The 17,682-nt window shown below is 33.9% G+C and overlaps 3 protein-coding genes across 3 annotated transcripts; 2 read left to right on the forward strand and 1 right to left on the reverse strand.

The window, feature by feature from the left end:
* Nucleotides 1-186: 186 nt before the first annotated feature.
* On the forward strand, nt 187-4,735 carry LOC110715677 (cathepsin B-like protease 2). The gene is made up of 11 exons (XM_021894277.1): nt 187-353; nt 2,137-2,190; nt 2,272-2,352; nt 2,500-2,656; nt 2,794-2,798; nt 2,900-2,974; nt 3,067-3,192; nt 3,300-3,518; nt 3,985-4,098; nt 4,196-4,231; nt 4,320-4,735. The coding sequence occupies exons 1-11, from the start codon at nt 303-305 to the stop codon at nt 4,452-4,454; spliced, it is 1,053 nt and encodes a 350-aa protein (XP_021749969.1). The 5' UTR covers nt 187-302; the 3' UTR covers nt 4,455-4,735.
* A 1,990-nt stretch (nt 4,736-6,725) lies between these two features.
* On the forward strand, nt 6,726-7,632 carry LOC110715422 (protein FAR1-RELATED SEQUENCE 5-like). The gene is made up of 2 exons (XM_021894006.1): nt 6,726-7,255; nt 7,521-7,632. Exons 1-2 carry the CDS (start codon nt 6,726-6,728, stop codon nt 7,630-7,632), a joined length of 642 nt encoding a protein of 213 aa, XP_021749698.1.
* Nucleotides 7,633-12,491: 4,859 nt separating this feature from the next.
* LOC110715337 (protein ABHD17C-like) lies at nt 12,492-16,952 on the reverse strand. The gene is made up of 5 exons (XM_021893901.1): nt 16,272-16,952; nt 14,357-14,393; nt 13,984-14,220; nt 13,821-13,868; nt 12,492-13,439 (listed from the first exon to the last, which is right to left on the reverse strand). Exons 1-5 carry the CDS (start codon nt 16,571-16,573, stop codon nt 12,915-12,917), a joined length of 1,149 nt encoding a protein of 382 aa, XP_021749593.1. The 5' UTR covers nt 16,574-16,952; the 3' UTR covers nt 12,492-12,914.
* Nucleotides 16,953-17,682: the final 730 nt, after the last annotated feature.

Here is a 17,682-nt window from a genome sequence, read left to right on the forward strand (position 1 = left end):
TATTGCTAAAAAAGATTCCTGTCCTTACTCCTATTTTAGTTTAGAATCTGCAATTTTCACATTACCAACACCTTATCCTCTGCTCAAAATAAAATAATTTAAATTTAATAAAAATACAAAATTCAATTATTAATTTCTTGACTTATTTTATTTTTTAATACCCAAAAATATCTTCTAATTTTCTAAACTGTATAAATTGACAAGAAAGGTTCTCTATTTTTCTGGGCATCATTTCCTTCTTCATCCCCTTTAAAAAAATTGTAGCTTTTTACTGTTCATTGAAGTTTTTCAGGGGATCGAAGATGGCCGCCTGTTTTCTGGGTTTCTCTCTGCTTCTTCTACTTGCTCCTTCGGTAATTCATCTATCTATTTCCTTTGGTTGATCTTTTTAATTTTAATGAATTTGTCATCCATTAAAGTTTCCATTTTTGGTTAATTGTACTTTTTTTTCTATGAATAATTGTTATGTTTGCCTTATATTGATTTAGTTGACCCACTTATCTTAAAGTTATGATCACTTGTTATAATTTTGATTGGTCAAATTATAATAACTACCCATTTCAGGGTTCTGTTTTTTTTTAATAATTTAGAATCAGTTTTTGTATTAGAGTTATAGATATGACTATACGAGTTAGCTTAGTTAGTAGAGTCTTGAAGCATGTATGTAAGACTCGAGATCAAATTCTGTCTTATTATCTCTTGTGGCTCTCTATATACGAAATTATATTAGAATTACAATTGATTTGCTATGATTGGATCTGTGGAACTTTGAATTTGGGGAAAGAATTAAGAAAAAAAAAAAAAACCTTTTTTCTTTGGAAAATATAAATTTCTTAAATAAAGAAAATTGGAAGTTTGGTTTAATTTCTTGTTCAAATTTTGATTTGAGCTATTGTATTGGTGGGGTGGGGCAGGAGAAGTAGGGGGCTTTGGTGTATTCTACAAGTATATATTAGTGGCCATTTCTGGGTCAGTTAGCAAATTTGTCTTTTGGGGAAATTCTTGTTTTTAATACTACGTAAAATATTATGACTCACATAGTTTGTCCTGTGTTGTTGGGTTGATCTTTGAGCTTGATTTAAGTTGTTGCAATTGCTAATTATCACTTGAAACGTGTAAGAAATTCTTGGAGTATTTATTTGTCGTAAAAATGTTTGATAATTGATTTTAGCACTCCCATAGTTATAACCGCAGTATACTTCTTTGAAGAAGGAAGAAGGTAGCTTGGTTATTGATCCTTGGAGTGTCAATATAATTATATAACCAAACCACCCTCTTCTCAATTCTCCCAAAATTTTCTCCTACACGGCTACACATTTACAATCCTAAAACATATATTTTTTTCCTATATTCTTTGGAATTGTTTAAAATCATGTGTTTTTAAGTGTATACGTCTCCTACCTTGGGAATTAGAGTTGTGCTTTCAATATTTTGTCAACCTATGAACTGATGGCTTTTTTACTTTCCAAGAAGTTCAACTTAGTGTAGATTTTATTTTGCTTCTAACAACTACTTGAAAGTATAACTCATTAGCAATGGACATTAGTAACTTGTAATCTACTGGTCGAGTAGGAAAATGCTAATTGAGTAAATGTAGGTACGACTAAGAATCTAAGTGTAGTGATACTTAACTTTAAAGAAACCCACTCAAGGTGTAAATTTGTCATAGATTCTCAACCCACTCTTATTTTGAGGGTTATAAACTTATATATTATGCTTATTTATGGTTAGCGAAACTAGTGGAGTGGAGTCATATGGATTGCTTTGACAAACATATGACCTTAACCTCTTGCTGAAAGCTGAAATTAAAATTAAAATTCATTACCTAATAACATGTAAGTGTGTGCATTGCCCTGCAAGAAGTGTGAAATCATAAATTAGTTCCTGTATGTCCCCAGCCACAGGAGTACAGGACTACTTATGCTCACAAGCTTTGTACTTTTTAGTGGTTGTTATTTAGTTCCTGAGAGTATAAAAGGTAAAAGGTTCATCCTTAAGTAGTAATGAAGTAGAATTTGAAGCTGTATGTTATACAATATCTACTGTCTATGCTTCTCAATATATCATTATCTTGTTGTTTGTTCCTTTCTTGACTTGACAAATTCTCTAACAATTTCTTTCATGTTTATATTGCAGCTTATTGTGGCTGAATCAGTGTCTGAGCTGAAGTTGAACTCGAACCTTCTCCAGGTATGTTTAAGCTCCTTTGAGTGATGTAAAACTTATGAGTCATCTCTATATTGATCAACACACCTTCATATCTTATTTCAGGACTCCATAGTCAATTCAGTAAATACAAATCCAAAAGCTGGATGGAAGGCTGGAATGAACCCGCGATTCTCTGATTTTACAGTGAGTTTTCGTTCAAATGTTCTCTGATAATTGTTTGATGAGACTCAATCTTTAATCTTCAACAACCTGAGTGTTCCTGAAAGACTGTAACTCTTTAGATTTGCGCAAAATTTTCACTGCTGTTTTTTTATTTTTGTCATTGTTAAGCTTGGCCAATTCAAGCGCATCTTAGGTGCTAGACCAACCCCGGAGAGTGAGAAGAGGAATATTCCTCTAGTGCATCATGACAGGTCCTCGAACTTGCCAAAGGAGTTTGATGCCAGAAAAACATGGTCTCAGTGTAGCACTATTGGAAGAATTCTTGGTAAGTCTAAGTGATGTATTCTTCTTTCTAATGTTCTGTAACAATATCTATGCAATGATCATCTAATTCTTATTTACTTTTGTCTCCCTTTTCCTCTTATCTCACTTGGGGGGTCATTGCTAAATTCCGTATTAAAGACCAGGTACTTGGCATCTTATTACATTTTGTTAAAACAGCTGTCAGTTAAGATAAATCACAACATTTCAAGCTCACTTAGATGATCTTCTGCTATCTGTCAAATAGGGTCACTGTGGTTCTTGTTGGGCATTTGCTGCTGTTGAAGCTCTTTCAGATCGTTTCTGCATTAATTACGGCATGGTAACCACACTCTCTATCTTTTGAATCCGTTATATTTCCTTTCCTTCTGAAATTAGTCATAACATTATGTTCCCCCAAATATGTTCTTGTAGAACATCTCATTATCAGTTAATGATCTCTTGGCATGCTGTGGGTTCTTGTGTGGAGCCGGATGTGATGGTGGAACACCCATCTATGCCTGGCGCTATTTTGTTCACCATGGTGTTGTCACTGAAGAGGTAAAGAAATTATTCTTCAGCCCAATGATATGTTTTCTCAACTTTTCAACCTTTTCCTACTAATAATGTCTGTATGTTGACGTGTGTGATTGATTTCTCTGTAACAGTGTGATCCATACTTTGACACCACTGGTTGCTCACATCCAGGTTGTGAGCCCGGTTACCCTACTCCCAAGTGTGTAAGGAAATGTATGGGTGGTAACCAATTATGGAGACAATCAAAGCATTATGGTTCAAATGCCTACAGAGTTAAAAAAGACACATATCAGATCATGGCTGAACTCTACAAGAATGGACCTGTTGAGGTGGCTTTTGATGTTTACGAGGTAATCGAATAGCAATCTGAATCAGCTAGCAAGCATTGTTCAGTTTTAATGCAAGTAGTTTGAAATTTAGTGACGGAGCTCATATTTAATCAAAGCTGATTTCAATGCAAACTTATAGATGAATGAACTAATACGGGTATAAATAAGCTATATTGGTGACTCGTTAGGCCACAAGGTTTCCTTTTCCTTTGGGTTTTCAAACAGAACAATGATTTGGGACGAGAACCTGCTACATAAGATTTAAAGTGCTGACCACCCTCAACATTTGCTATGTAATTTTCCAAAGTGCTTTAATTAACAGATATTAAGTGGGTTCATTGGAACCCTGTGCTTCTAACATAGGTCTGTCACTGATTGATTTTTCAACCAAGCTAAAAGTCTTAAGCTGGAAAAACCAGAATCAAGATAAAGTGTAGTTGCCTCCGCCTTTTAGCTTTTACTCAATCCTGTTGTTATTTTATTTCAGGATTTTGCTCATTACAAATCAGGAGTTTACAAGCATGTGACCGGACAATACCTTGGAGGACATGCTGTGAAGCTGATTGGATGGGGAACTACTGCTGAAGGAGAGGATTATTGGGTACTTTTTGTTACCTTTTCATATTCTGACCCTTTCGATGTATGAATTATATCTCAGTTTTGATGCCTGGTTGCTAATTCAATGTCATGTTTCACAGCTACTCGCAAATCAGTGGAACAGAAGCTGGGGAGATGTATGTTTGTTCTCTCTTGTAATCTTATTTCAACCATCAAATAATAACAAGTATATTTTTGACTCATATATTTTTCTTATTATGACAGGACGGATACTTCATGATCAGCAGAGGAACCAACGAATGTGGCATCGAAGAAGACGTGGTGGCTGGCTTGCCTTCACCCAAGAACTTGTTCAAGGTGGTAGGCGAATCAGATGATGGTGTTTCTGCCTCCTTTTAAGCGATATGATTATTGCTCATTGATTGGCTTCTATAACATATTTCCAAATCAGCATCGACGTAGGAAATGGACAGTATTTGATATCTAATGTTCATTGGCAGCAAATCATATTTGTAATTTGTGATTCAGAACATTAATGAAGATCTCAGTTCTATAAGAACATGATTCTTCAGAATAATTCTCAGCTAGTCTATTACATGTAAATGTCCTATTAAAGAAGAATACTGCTTGCTATTAACCAAATTATCAAAGGGACATACCACTTCTTTTAAGCTCTTTAATTCTTTTCTTCCCTGTTTGGATTATTCTTGAATTAGCAAAGTTCTCCGGTGCCAAGCAGGCCATTCTTGCAGATCGACATATGAAATCCTTGATCTCCTTTTCACTCCCTGCTTTACCGCTTACCTATTGAACACCGGTCTAGATTGATTACACGAAAGGATATTGTAACAGCATAGGCTGTCATGTTTGCTTGCTGGCTGCTTCTTAGACCTTGCAGAGCGCGTATTTGAGATGATAATTAAATGATAAGAAGTGTGTGTATTGATAAAAAAAAAAAAAAAAAAAAAAAAAAAAAAAAAAAAAAAAAAAAAAAAGGATCACTTAAGTTAGACTACAATTTCTCATGTTCTCTATTAAGTATAGTTTAACTTGTACACATTTGAAGGCAAGAATTAGACACCACAGCAAAATGAAAAATATAATAAAGGTTTAAAGATGAAAAAAAAATCTTTAATTGAACTCCTTAATTACAAGAATCAAACTTCTATTGAATAATTTTATTTAAAAAACAAAAAACTCAATCCAGCTCCATAATTGGTATTTTACTTATTCATGCAACAATTTTATTCATTAATTTATAATACATTACTGTATTATTGCTTGTTATTTTAATCCCAATGCATTATGTATAACAATTTTTGGCCTAATTTTTCTTTTGACGATCAATTCAAAAGCCAAACATAAAAGTTTCCATTGCAAATTTGTCCATAATATGGTTGAGCTAGTAATATAACTTAGTATTGTAATAGACTAGTAGTCAGTCTCATGAAAGTGATGGGCTTTAAATTGCTATAAACTATGCTTATAATTCTTGCTAAAATCCCCCATCACTATAATTATGAGTTTATGACATGGAGGACAAATGGCGGTTAGGCCGGTTACTCTATATATTACAAATTAGTTTTTACACTTTCCATCAACTAATCATCTAGATGTGCCATGATTAAAAGCTAATCTAGGACAAATGCAATATTTAGATGGATAAAAGGTAAATATGATACAAGGTCAGACTAGTATAATATGGAATGTCCCTGAAAAGGCATAACATGACATGCTACTATTTATGCCAAGCAAACATGACTTGAAAAAATAAAATACATTAAAATAAGTTAAATTTGGCTTAGGAACACAAGCATGGCATGTTTCCATGTGTGTTTAGGTCGTGCTTGGGCTGCGCTTTTGAAATTTTTTTGACAAGTTGGGATGTAACAAGTGAGCTTAACTTTAGACAAGACATGTAAGTAAAATATAAGGTAAACCCAACACGAATCATAACCATTTTAAAATTCCATAACCATGTAAAATTCTATCTTTACCTATTGCATAGGTAATTTGATATTGTATTATATTTAGACAATTAGACAAATAAGCGTCCGGATCCTCTAGAGTTGGAGGAAAACTCTACCATGTAGAGTTGGGCTTATCACAACCCTTCATATATATCAACGGTTGATAGCCTTCAATCTTCCACTAACTTTATAAAAACTTTTTTTTAAAAAAAAGGCAATTTGTAGTTACCGAAGTAGGCGCCTAAATTGCTTAGCTGCTTCAATACTTTTCCCACCAAATATTCATCTTATTTTCTCACCAAAATCTTTAATTTACTACTATGATTCGTAATCTTCACTCTTATGAGTCTATATCTCCACCATTGTTAAGTAATTTTTTTTTTATTTGCTTCCCCATATTTTAAACCTATATATATACACATTAAAAAAAATTAATGCAACAATCATCTACCATTAACAATAATTCAAGGCGCAACATTTGATCAAGAAGTCTACAATTTGTGATTTCGTATTTTCATTCAACGAATACAAGTAAGATAAAATTGCTCCAATATTTGCCCTATTTTAATTTATATTTCCATTCAAAAACTTCAGTTTTTTTTATAACTTTTTTATTTTTACACTTTAAATTATTTATAATTTGAATGATCATCTTTAATGATTCATACTAATAGCTATAATAAAATTTATTTGTCTTAGAATGGAAGATCGTAACGACGAAGTAGAAAATTGGGTTCCTCGGGTAGGCATGGAATTTGATTCGGTGGAGGATGCTTCGAATTTTTGGCTACAATATGGAGAGAAGATGGGATTTAATGTTTGTAAGCACTATGAGAACAGGAGCAAGGATGGACAGGTAACTTCTAGGAGATTTGTTTGTTCAAAAGAGGGTTTCCGTCAACCTGACAAACGAGACCACTTGACAACCAATTCTCGAGCTGAAAGAAGAACCGGATGCAAGGTCCGCATCGGTATTATATTAATTAGATCTACAGGTAAATACCAAGTTCATGATTTTGTATCCGAACACAATCATGTACTTCATCCACCGGAAACCAGCCACTTGTTGTCATCGCAGAGAAAAATTTATGAAATACAAGCCATTGAAATTGAACTTGCGGATGATTCTGGAATTCGTCCTAGAGCAGCTCATGAGTTCATCGGTGCTCATGTGGGTGGTTATTCCAATCTTGGCTACACTCAACGAGACCATAAAAAATTATCTACGAAGTGAGCACCAAAGAGATATGATGTATGGAGAAGCAGGAAGTTTATTAAAATACTTTCATTTACAAACAGTGGAGAACCCTTCATTCCAATACTCAATTGAATTGGATTGTGAAGAGCAAATAACAAACATATTTTGGGCTGATGCAAAAAATTCTTATTGATTATGCTTTATTTGGAGATGTAGTTGCCTTTGATACTACCTTTGGTACAAATAAAGAACATAGACCACTTGGTATATTTAATTTGTTGGTTTTAACCATTTCAGGGAGACAACAGTTTTTGGTGCAGCTCTTTTATACGATGAAACAACTGAATCTTTTAAATGGTTGTCCGAAACATTTCTAGGACCCTCAGTTGGATGCTACTCGTTGATATAAATCATTGTGTCAAAAATTTGTGAAAGTTGCTTCGAGAGCCTCTAATTTTGAAGAATCATCATCACTTTTAGAGAATGGGTTACATAATTTGATTTCTGAGGTTGAAAAGTTATTTATGAGCCTTGCTATCGCAAAGGGTAGAGCTTCTTCTGATGTGAATTCAAGTGAACAACTACAAGCATGTGTTCCTAACAATATTACTTTGAAACCAAAAGAGGGGAAAAAAAAGGAGGAAAGCGAAGAAAAAGTTGGATTGGAAAATTTCATGATGTAAGTACTCAAGCCAATCGGTCAAAGCAGAAAAAACATAACAAGAAGAAAGTGCCAGATCATCCAAATTCAGAAAATATACCACCACAGGTAAAGCCATATTCATAACTTCATAAAATAGTTTACATTAAATTGAACTTTTTTTAATTTTCTTGTGTTTGTTTTTTTGTTTCCTTTTTGTAATTTTACAGCAAGGAGAAATTTATAATATGCCACATGAGATTAATTATGATAATCTTGAAATCCCCTGGAGCAATTATACACAAGTATTGTTGGTAAGCATCATTACACAACTAAATTTTTCTTATTATGTTGTACTCTGTCACTGAGCTTTTTGTTTTGTAACATAGGGTGAATGTTATGGAAGTGAAGCTTCATCTTATTATAACACATGGAAAGAGGTCCCATTTCAAACTCAGGTGTATGTTGTAAATAATATAATCTGCATTTAGAAGTAATACCTTATATTAATACATCTTCAATGACTTTTTGTAGGCTATGAATGTACCAAATTCTACTCTTGAGCTCAACCCTCAGACCTATTTTAGCAACATGTCAAATGTAAATCAACGAGGTATATTAAATGTTGTATAATTCCTATAAATTGTGTGATACTTAGGTAGTACAAGCTATGTGTGAGTTCACATAGTGACATTTTGTTCTTTACATGGATGTAGGTATGTGATGCTTGAGGTCCCTCTAGGTTGCTTTGCAAGTTGAAGCTCATGGTGCAAGCTAAGTTTGATGAAGAAAGAGTCATATTTTTTATTCTATGTAATCATACATCATTATGAATTTATCCAAATGCTCATTCTATAAAATAATATTATCTCAATTAGTTTTATCACAACTCAAACATTTATTCATAATCGTGTAGCCTATGTAGGATTTGAACCTACTTCATTGTGTGCTTTAGCACAACGCTCTACCATATTGAGCTAATAGGCTAGACATTAGTGGCATACTGTAGGTAATAATTTCAAGCCTTTAAATCCCACTAGCTTGAACCCCACTGTGATCATACACTAAAGTACGGTGGCGTCCAAAAGGGAAGAAGATAGAGCAAAAGAGTCGCCAACAAGTTTTTTAGGAACTTGTAAACCGTTCATAGGATGAAGGTTACACCCCTTAACGATCCAAGAGATCGTCAACTCCATAAGGTCTAGAACCAAATAAGGGTTCGGGGATGAAGGTACAAATCCAACCTAAAAGAGATTGAACCTGCCCTTATAATAGGCCTCTACTTTATTCTGATCGTATTCATGTGCGCTTTTTAATTAATATGCAATCAATAGGATTACCCTAAACCTGTTTGTCTATGTTGGTTGAATATTAATGCACAAATAAACTATTATTGGCGATCACTTGAAATCATAATCAAATTAACCCTAACAAGATTATTAATATCTTATTAAGCGTGATTACAAGTACCAAATTCCCTTTAAACATGCATAAAGGTGTGATCAAGCAATAACAATAAAAATCAAGCAACATAATTATAATAAATATCATGAATAATAATTATAAAAGTAATAATCATAATAAAATAATAATAACCATCAAAATAATAATAATAATAATAATAATAATAATAATAATCATGAATAATCATCATCGAAATAACAATAACAATAATATTCATAATCATCATAAATTATAACAATTATAATCACAATCATGTTCATGTTAAAGCATGATAAAAATAGCAAGATCCTAGGCATGATACTAACAAGATTAATAACAAACCCTAGCATGTCACTAAGCAATAAAAATCAAATCTTTAGCCCTAACATGATACTAGCAATCATAAATATTAGGAAGAACATAGGAAGCATCGTAACAATCATATTTAATATTAAAATTACCCTAGACATGATACTAGGAATATCATAATAACAATGTAAACATGATTTCTACATCATAACATCAATTAATCATTAAAGTACTTACTTTGATGCCTCGTACTTCTTTCTAATAACAAAATACACACGTTAGTAACTTCAAGGAAAATAAATAATCAAACAATTAAATTAAATAATTGAAATAGAGATTTGGGACCAAACCCTCATAAATTAAACTTTTCACGTCTAGGGCGAAGGCAACTTCGAATATGGCTAGGTGTTTCTAGATCTTGTGAATGCGGAATTTTGTATGAAAAAGCAAAGGTTTAGAAAGAAAGAATTGAATGTTTTAAGAGAGATGAATGATTTAGAGAATGCTAAAGAATTAATGATTGTTGATGATTGAAAACGATTGGTGAGAATTGGTGAATGATAGATGTAGATGATGAATGAAAACGGTGTTTTTAAGACGATATTTATAAAGAAAATCAGCCAAAAAAGATAAATTTACAAAACAGAGTCTGACGCTCAGAAAAACAGAGTTGGCGCTAACCCTGGCTAGCTGGCGCCAGGCACCACCACTAGCGCCAGGCGCCAATGGCTAGCGCCAGGCGCTAGGCCTGGTTCCAGGCGCCAAGGCCTGGGGTTAGGCGCCAAGCCTGATACCAACGCGGGTTTTCGAAAATCCGATAAGTTTACCGTACTGGAGGATAAAATAATATAATTTCCTCGAAAATGCTATTTGATTTTGATTAAAACTCTGAAAAGTCAACAAAAGTCAATTTATCAATGCTAATTGAATTAGGAATGAAAAGAACCTTTTAGAGGAATCTAGAAGACTAAAACCATTCCTAATTGCATTAGGAATGATAAATCATATTAGGCCCTCCCCTAGATCATTGGGCCGTACATAAAGCTCAAATCGGGCCCAGTTTGGTAAATTGGCCATAACTTCCTCAATATTCATCGGAATTGGGCTTATAATATATCGTTGGAAAGGTCTTTGCAAGCCCCATCCAACTACACTAATATTGGACCCATATTATGGACCAACCAAACTGGATTGACTGTTTTCTTAAAATAAGTTTTAAAAAACAGAGAGAAGAGAAAAGAAAATAAAACTTTCCGCAACACTAGACCTTCCACAGTTTTGTTTCATTCGATTATGATTCGACGTGAAAGGTACTCATCACTGGGTTTGGTTTTGGGGAGACACAAATGGGTGTCTGCACATACCAAATTCAAGTAGCCGAAGTAGCTAGGTAAGCTCTAGTAGGAGAGGTAGCTTGTCATACTACTATAAATGAATGTAGTTGTCATATACTTGAATATAAGTTCCACTAATTACAACACTATGTGTAGTAGAAATTAGGTACAAAATTCAACGGTTTGAAAAGTAAATTAAAATGGGTGAAAAGCAACAAAAGCCTTTTTAAGTACTACACATTCATATCTGATCAAAATCTGTCTAAATCCAGAGCCAAGTTTAAACTAATTAACCATGATATAATCAAGATTATATTTCCCCAAATCTTGAAACTAATTAAAAAATAATAGCAACAAAATTAAACCCATCAAGATCCAATAAACGAAAAACCAATTACGAAGTATTATTTTGGCACACAATATATCAACAACAATTACGCAATTGCAGCTCACAAAGATCATAGAGATCGATAATCAAAACCCCCAAAATTTATCTAATTCAACCAAAACAAATCCAAAATTAAAATTCAAGAAATACAAACCTGATTTAATTAGATGTCAAGTGATACTTTGATGGATTTCACTGACGATCGAAAGCTAAAAATTGCCGTAGGTAGGAGAATTTTGGACAATAATGGAGAATGAAGACCCATGAGGCATGAGAGAGAATGTAGTGAGGGAGGTGAAAAAAAATAAGTACAGAATGTAATTGGGGTGATTGCCTTTTCTTTTCTTTTTTTTTATTTATTTTTTATTTTTTATAAAGTTAGTGGAAGATTGAAGGCAATCAACCGTTGATATTTATGAAGAGCTATGATAAGTACAACTCTACATGGTAGAGTTTTCCTCCAACTCTAGAGGATCCGGACGCGACAAATAACTATGTAGCTTTATAAAAATTAAGAACATGTCAAGTTAAATTAAGAAACCTTAGTTTATATTGTACTCATATAGTCACATGGTTACATTGATATATATGATGAAAACATCATTTTGATCCAAGATCCGATAGTAAATACACTTTATTTCTCGTAAGAAATGATTGCACGTATCATTATTCCACATTTAATGAGGAAAACAATTGTGGTTTTCATATCTATTCATTAAAGTAACGTGGAATTTTCCAGGCAACACAAAAATTGTGTACTTGTTTCAGCCTCAATCTCAGTCACTCTTGCATTGCTAAAGGAACACCTGTGACCTGTGTCTGTTTTCACTCTTATAAAGTCGGTCTGATACACTACACCCGTTGGTGCATACAATACACCCGTTGCATACGAGTATTTGAAGTTCGCAGAACAAGCAAATGTGCCCAGCACGTATTACTTGCAGGATACCAAGAAAGCTTATAAGCATTTGAACGTTTCTGAATGCAGAAAAGAAAAGTAGGAATAACAGCCAACCTGCTAGTTCTGTACACGTTCTATTGATTTTTTTAACGCACCAGACAGTTCTACATGGAAGCATGCTTCAGTCAACTTCTATTTCAGGTCTTAAGGGAAGAAATAAAACAAAGTAACTTAATTTGTTAATTATAAAGGCTTGAGATTAAAATGAGAAATCAATCAAAAGGCTTACTATGTACCAAAAAAGCATAGTAAAATTCAAGAACATGATAGTCAAATTACTGCTACACCCTCGACTTCGAAATGAACATATTTTTTTTCCTTAGAATGATGGAAAGTACTACATGTTAGAACTTATCCATTTGAAACATCTATGAAGCTTGAACATTTACTCCTAAATCAAATCTGAAGTTCCAAAGAGAAACTTCTCATGGATTGAAAATCAAAGATCTAAAATACCAACTCCCAAAGCCATAAGTTATACCATCCAATGAAATGAATCGCCGTTTTCTTTACCCCAGTTTGCTTGTTCTACTCACTTATCTGTATTTCTTATGTCCCCCCTCCCTTTCACAAGAACTTGATTGTTTCCACTTACTTTACAGTGATCTGACAACCTTCAGACGGCTCTAATTCTATCCACCCAATCCACACTACGTCGACCCTTCTCAAACTGTAAGTCAATGCTTTTTCGAGACCTGTCATGATACTCTACACTTCTTCGGGACCTCTCCAGCTGCTCAAAAGGAATGTTCAATTTTTCGAGCTTATTGACGCTGCTGGCCTTGTACTCATGTATTTTCATCATTTCTGGCCGGTCAATGCTTTTCCTTGGTTTTTCTGGCCGGTCAGTGCTTTTCCTTGGTTTCTCTCTCCGGTCAGTGCTTTTCCTTGGAGCATCGTAACAGTCAGTGCTCTTTCGAGAATTTTCAGGCCTGTCAACACTTTTGCGTGAGATGTTGTGCCTTTGGGAAGGAGGTTTCTCCATCATGGATACAAATTTCTTGAGATGTCTAATATACTCGGGGTAAAGTTCCAAGTCACAATGACTTCCCCCTTTTAGCCACAAGGGTTCATATTTTTCTGGGGACATTTCCCACAATGTTTTACCATGTGAAAAATCAACAACATCATCAGCCGTTCCCTATATACCATAACATGCAGAGTCAACAGATTACCCAAAGAAAACAGTAGTTTGATGCATCTATACAATGGAAAGAAAATCAAATGAAGCTTCAATACTTTCATGGATAAGCAATCAGAACTCAAGAAATGATAACTTTCCAACCATAATTAATAATGTCATTGCACTATTGCTACACAAACTCAGCTTAAGTCAAAAGATGCAGTTAAAAGTGGTTAAACAAGTCTCTTTTAATTTGATGATTTTGTTCACTCAATGATCTTTTAATAAGATGAAAGCAAAGATTACGTAACAAAAAAATTAAGAAATAAAATGGCTTCAGCAACATCGAGGAGGCCAAGGAGCAAAAAGAAAGGCAGAGAGGTGAGAACTGATGCTTACATGAATTACCAGAACAGGACACTTCACCAATGGGATTTTATCGATATTCTGCACAGAAGAATCAAAAAATTTTACTTACATGCTTAAGTTCCTTGAACTTGTCGAAACAGGAAATGATGAAGCAAACTTGTCAAAGTAGGAAATGATGAAGCAATGATACTACCTTGTAGATGTCAAACCAATAAGTGCGCTTAACAGGATACATGACTCTCAAGCCTGAAAGGATAGGACTATGCAGTACAACAGCTCTTAGTCGAGGTAAACGAGAGGCAAGATCCAAAGTGGGACCACTACCAACAGATTGACCATAAAGAATGATATCTTCCTGCTTAGCACCATAGTTCTCTTCAAGACACTTATAAGCAGCTTCAATGTCTGCATACGTGTTGTTCTCAGTGGGCTGTAAATACACAAGTGTAAGTGGCTAACTCTTGTCATACTTGGCCTTTTTTTTTGTAATACAAAAAGGAATCGACCAATTCAAAAGATTTTCTATTTCCCAGTAAATAAACAGATGTAAATTTTACTTGAGTTACCTTTCCAGTTGATTGCCCATACCCAGAGTAATCATACCTGCAACAACAAAATTACTTAAGGTTAATTTACTAAGTATGAAGTTCTGCTTGTACAGTCTATGTCATTCTATAAAGAGAGTCAGCCTTCAGCAATTGGGAAAATCATGAGTTAAATAGATTCACATCTAGGCTGTAAGGTCTGTAAGACTTCAACAATACAGGAGGTTTGCATCAGAAACACATTTTACTATGTTTTCTAGGCCCCTTCTCGCAGCCAGATTTTTACAGTACTTCTGATTTCGCAAGGCATGCATTAAAGAAGGGAGAGTTCTCCAACCTCTCCCCTATCAAGATATTAGAATTTTGAACAAAGCTTCTCAAAACAAGGAATTTCTCTATCCAATATTCCCCCATCACCCATCATGATTCATCATCCGACAAGTTAAGAGGGTTCAGATCTTTGTTCTCGCTCTGCTCTCACAGTCAAGATACAAATACAAAAATTATGCACACTTAAAACCAACATGTTGAATATAGCATGATATCAACCTCCTATCATGCTTATGGGTACGTAGAGGAGCATTTTATGAATTAATCGAGCTTGAGCTCAGCAAAAGTTGTAATTATCAATAAAAACCAGTTCTGCTCTGACTGAAGTGCAATCTCGACAATATATGCTAATTTTGCTCAGGAAATCATTCGAACACGACCTGATAATCAAGGAATGACTATATTATGCTATAAAATCCTTTACTAGCTTGGTAGCCTTGGTTGAGTAATTAGCAAAAGAATAAACCATATTAAATTATTAACCGAGCATACAGAGTTTTCTACATGGAAACAAAAGAACCCTTCAACTACATTATTTTCTACATCTGTCCACAGCAGTGGACAAAAGCAAATACGAAATTCAGGTTTGGTTAAGTAGATAAATTATTATCAAATTATTGTTTTACGTTTCACCAGGTAAAAAGAAGATACTAGACTGCTTAGAAGTTAGAAGTGTTGCCATACATCCCCCCTTTCTCATAAGTAAGCTATCCAATTCCTTCAATTTGGTATGAGGATAAAAGGAACGCGCCAAATCTACCATATAATAAAAGACCAAAATGATTGAATGACAAGCAGGAGAGAGACAAGTCTTCCCTAAATAGAAAATATAGATAGAACAAATGGAACACAGATAGACAACGACTTCACACACCAAGAGATCAAAAGCAAGGCCGCCATCAGCTCATCATCATCCCCAAATTACTCGATATTAATCGATATAACTCCATTGCAGTAATATACCATATTGACCTCGAAAAACAATCCAGTTCAACCACCTTCCATTAATCACTTTACTACTAATCCAAAATCAAGGCATTAAACGATCAAATCCTCATCATCTAGCTGATTGCAACTACTCAATAGCCTTAACTCCATCATCGAACGAACAAGCACAAAACTAGTCAAAGGGTAAAAGATGAAACTAAGAAATAGCAGTTGATTGCAGTTCCAACAATTGGGGAAAAATCCCAGGTCAATAATCTTTCTATAAACGCTAATTAAACTCATATAATCAAATTTCAGTAGCAACCCATTAATTTTTAATTACCAGAAAGTTAGAGAAGATGAACCAATATTATTTTTCTTTTTATATTATATTTTTTTTCATCAATTTCCAAAATCCCCAAATTGTCAAATCGCTAATCAGAATAAAAACAAACAATAATAATAGCAAAAAAGTCGCAAAAACATCATCACCAGAAACAAATTAACAAATTCCAAATATGATAACCCTGATTATTCACACAAAATTGACAAAAACCCAGAAAAATCAAACTAAAACCCAGAATCCCAACATTAACAAAACAATAAAATAAACTAAAAAAATTAAATCAACAAAATATTGAGGAGAGAGAAAATACATAATTGAGAATACAAAACATACCCCATAATATTGACCTTCAAATGAATGCTCAACTCAATGAAAAGCTCATACATCTGACCAATATCAGCAGCATTTCCATGAGAGTAAAGCACAGTAGAAGTAGCCATTGGATACCTCACATAAACAGCAACGATCTCAGTTCCTCTTCTTGTTTGGATCTTCAAAACGTCGACGTTTTCCCTGTGTGGGTAAGGTTCTAGAAGCTGTAAACCTGTTAATTCATCTTTAAGGACTCTGTAAGAAGGTGGGTTTGGTGGGAAAAACGCGAATTTAGCCGCCATTGATGACGTCACCCCTCCCATCTCTCTAGCTTTCTCTCTCTAAACTTCCCCTGTTTTTTTCTCTCTCTGTTTTTTTTTCGTTTCTGAGAAAAATTAACAAAAAAAGGGGGCTAAATTCAGAACTGGGTTATGACATTCCTTTACTTTTTGTGGGGTTTACCTTTTTTTTTTTTTATTTGAAATTTGTGGGTTTCTTTACTTTAACAGAATCTGATCACAAAGGTGTTTTCCGGTGGATTTCAGCGTTTTCCGGCGGCTTTTAGCGCTTTCCGGCAATGGTTGCGGCGGAGGAAAAAAGAGGAGAGAGAAAGAAGAGGGGAGAAGTACCAAGTTGGCAATGGAGTGTGGTCACATGTAAGAAAGTGGGGGGAGATTTAATTTTTATCTATGGCAATTTAATTAATTATTTTAATTTAATAATTTTACTTTTTATTAAATTAATTTAATATTGTTACTTTTTGATGGATTATAAATTATGGTTAGAGGGTGTTGACAAAAATTGGACAGAAGTTTTACAGGTTGTTATGTAGTAAATCATCATGTACACATGTCATATATCATAATGGTTAGTTATGGAAAAATTTTGTTTGAGGTTTTGTGACACTTTAAGGTAAATCTAGAGATATTATGATGCTTTGAGGGTAAATCTAGAAATTAGTTGAGATTTTGGAATAGGTAAAGATAAGCTTGCTAACGAACGTTCCCGGAACATTGGATAAACATTTAAAATATTACCTAAAATGGTATTAATTTGGGAAAATATTACAAAATCACGCGTCAATCGGTGTAATTAATATTCATTTTAATTTAATCTTTTTATTTTTAGCTAGTTTATCCAATGTCCCCAGGGCGTTCGTAAGCTTTTGCCTTTAATTAATTGAACCCAAATATTTCAGTTTTTATTTTTACTCCGTATTTTTTTTTTATGAATTTTATCACCTACATAAAATCTTGTGCAATGATTTAGGGGTGAATCAGATCAAGACAAAAAGAGTTCTAAATTTACACTCATATTGGTATATTCAAATGTTATAGACCCCTTATTTGCCTTTGAAAATGTATTTTTTTTAAAATTTAATTTTTCAAAGGTTAACTTATTAGACTTGTAATCCATTTTTTTAACATATTTA

The sequence above is a fragment of the Chenopodium quinoa genome, unplaced genomic scaffold, assembly GCF_001683475.1.
Source record: "Chenopodium quinoa cultivar QQ74 unplaced genomic scaffold, ASM168347v1, whole genome shotgun sequence".
NCBI classification, from domain to species: domain Eukaryota; kingdom Viridiplantae; phylum Streptophyta; class Magnoliopsida; order Caryophyllales; family Amaranthaceae; genus Chenopodium; species Chenopodium quinoa.